Source organism: Quercus robur, chromosome 4 (assembly GCF_932294415.1).
Source record: "Quercus robur chromosome 4, dhQueRobu3.1, whole genome shotgun sequence".
NCBI lineage: Eukaryota > Viridiplantae > Streptophyta > Magnoliopsida > Fagales > Fagaceae > Quercus > Quercus robur.
This window is the reverse complement of record NC_065537.1, coordinates 11,361,148-11,363,913: the sequence shown is the minus strand read 5'-3', so window position 1 is coordinate 11,363,913 and position 2,766 is coordinate 11,361,148. Positions and strand designations below refer to the sequence as shown.

Below are 2,766 nucleotides of genomic sequence, written 5' to 3'. Positions count from 1 at the left end.
CTTGTGCAACTTGTGTCACCTTTGACGGCCCTTAAAATAATCATTTTATATGTTTAGGGTTGTGAGAAAAGAAAGCCCAACATACAATCACAGATTGAATGAAAAACAGATCAGAAAACTGAATTTCATAAACCTCGACAGATACCCTATCTGTCGAGCTGCTGTCGAACCACAGTCTAGAACTACTCTACTAGTCTCGATAGATTGCTAGTTGTTGAGCTTTAATGAATAGCATTTTTCACACTTGAATCTTGGACAGACTTGCATGCCTTCAACATTTGAGCTTGAAACAAGGTTTCTTAAAGTATTAAACACATCATAGATCTACCCAATTACAAGTAAAGTATGTTTTGTCAAAGTATTAGCCAATTATATAAAATAGTGACATATGTTCCTAACAAGTGAATCACACATATCCTAACAATCTCCCCCTTTGGCAATCCGTGACAAAATTAGAACAAACAAATGAACATAAGAGAGAAGTCATAAATCACTCAACTCATTAATCACATAAGTCTTCCAAAAAAAAACTTCAGAACGTAGCTAGGGTTTCCCCTTTATATGTGGACAAGTTAGATTGAAACCCTATACATTTTTGCGGGCTTAGGTATTATTTAAAAATTCTACAAAATCTAATTTCTATGATTTTCGATTGGTCGAACCTAATTTTCGATCGATTGAGCTTGGTAGATTCTGACTATTCTTTTTTGCAATCAGTGAAAATTGAAGCTTGAAACATACACCTTTGAGCAATGCCTAACACATAGACTAGACGTGTTTTGTTCTCGGTTTGCCAACAAATACAAAATATAATTCTAAATATTTAATCCTAAATCTTTAGAACCTAACAATAGATAACTCAATTAAATGAAAGTAAAGTTAAAGGATTTAAATGAATTTTTGTTAAACTTTGAGGGTGCATTTGCATTTTAGAGAGAGAGAGAGAGAGAGAGAGAGAGAGAGAGAGAGAGAGAGAGAGAGAGATTTGCTACAATTGCGAGCCAAATCAGTAAGAAGAGCATTCAAAATTGCTGGCCAGAAAACCAAAGAGAATATAATTGCTAATACTAAAAAGAAGAATGCACTACCATGGTATTTATCTTGATATCATTTTTTAAGAAAAAATGAAATTAGAGATTATTTTTATGTGACGCGTTGAACTATCTACAAATTTGAATTATTAGGGATTTTTAATTTTTTGTTTTGAATTGACTTTTTGGTTAATAATTTGTTTTTGTCTGGGGTTATTTTTATTTTTAGTTTTTGTTATTTGGGTTCATTTTTTATTTTTAAGGGTTAAGGATTAGGTTTTGGGGCCAAAATTATTTTTGGAGTAATGTTATGTTCGTGACATTTTCACAACAAATCATGAGTTTTTCTCCACTGTATGCTTTGCTCTTATTCTAATTATGTAAAATAAATAGCTTTACTTTTTCCAGTGGCTTGACTTGCACTTGCAACTAGTATCATTCGTTGTTCTTTGCATCTTTATTTATTTTTTATGTCCATATATTCAAATTATATTTTATTAGATTTTGTATATAATTAGGTTTCTTATGGACTATATCCAAGAAAATATTTTTTGTAAGAGGTATCAGTGGCGGAGCCACGTTGAGACCGAAGGGGGCCTTGGCACCCCCAAAAGTTTTGGAAAAATTTAGTACATATATATTTTTTGGAGTTATCCTAGCCCATTTGAAATTTTTTAAGGAAAGCTTATCATTTTGCCTCCCCTACCCGGATAATATTTGAAAAATGCTAAAGTTACAAACTTTTTAACAATATTTTTTACAAAATGCTAATTATTAATAAGAAAAAAAAAAAAGACATTTTTTCAACATCTTAAGATCAACAATAGTTATTTTAACAAATATCTCACCAGATAATAAAGGGAAAAAAATTATAATTTTTCACCATAATACTTCTAGGGCTTACTTGCACTACAACATCATAAAGATTGAAGATTAAGAGCTTTTATTCTTTGCACCAGCACATAGTTACAAATATTTTGCTCATCACAGATCTGGACATCAGTCTCTCTCTCAACTACTCTTTTTCATGTTTTAACTAAAGTTGCTAGATATCCACCGACGCTAGCCATGTCCTGTAAGAGCTTAGTAGATTTGGCAATGGGATTGGTTTTGCCAGAATTCTGGAACCCGTCATCGCATAACTTGTAGTTGGCCCGGGCGGCAATGAGGTAGGTATTTGAGGAAAGGGGTTGACCGTTATTGAGGGAATTTAAGGCGTCATTGGCGAAGCCAATGGAACCGTCAAAATTCGTTATGCAATTGTGAATTTCGGTGGAATTGGGTTGCTGTTGAGCCACCCCCTTTGCAGTTTTGGTCTCGGCAACCAATTTGTGACAGGCTGCAACCACGGCATCACGTGCGTCAGTCCGATTGTAGACAATTGAATCACAGACTTTCTTATTAGGAGAATTGTCGCAGAGGCCAGCGCCATGAGCGTGGCCAGTGAGGAGGATGACAGTTGTCGCTAAAAAGACACATGAGAAAAAGGTGTAGTCCTTGAAAACCATGGCTTTTGATAGATTTAATAACTACAAGGCTTTCTTTGTTGTTGGGGTTCAATGAAAGATGACTTATGAAATGGTTGAGAAGTGATTTATACCATTTTCAAAAGGCTATTTATAGAAGAGAAATGCTGTCCACATTTTCAACAGCGAAGTGTTTGACTAGAGACTACCTTAAATTTTTTATTTTCTACGAATTAAGAGGGGCGGTTTGTGAGGTTTACCTTAATTAA

The 2,766-nt window shown here is 34.1% G+C and overlaps 1 protein-coding gene across 1 annotated transcript; it reads right to left on the bottom strand.

Moving 5' to 3' along the window:
- Positions 1-2,056: 2,056 nt before the first annotated feature.
- LOC126721360 (uncharacterized) lies at positions 2,057-2,539 on the bottom strand. Its single transcript, XM_050424404.1, has one exon. It carries the CDS (start codon positions 2,537-2,539, stop codon positions 2,057-2,059), a length of 483 nt encoding a protein of 160 aa, XP_050280361.1.
- Positions 2,540-2,766: the final 227 nt, after the last annotated feature.

What these genes read in the sequence shown, in the direction of transcription:
- LOC126721360 (XM_050424404.1), bottom strand. Translation starts at nt 2,539, where the DNA reads ATGGTTTTCAAGGACTACACCTTTTTCTCATGTGTCTTTTTAGCGACA.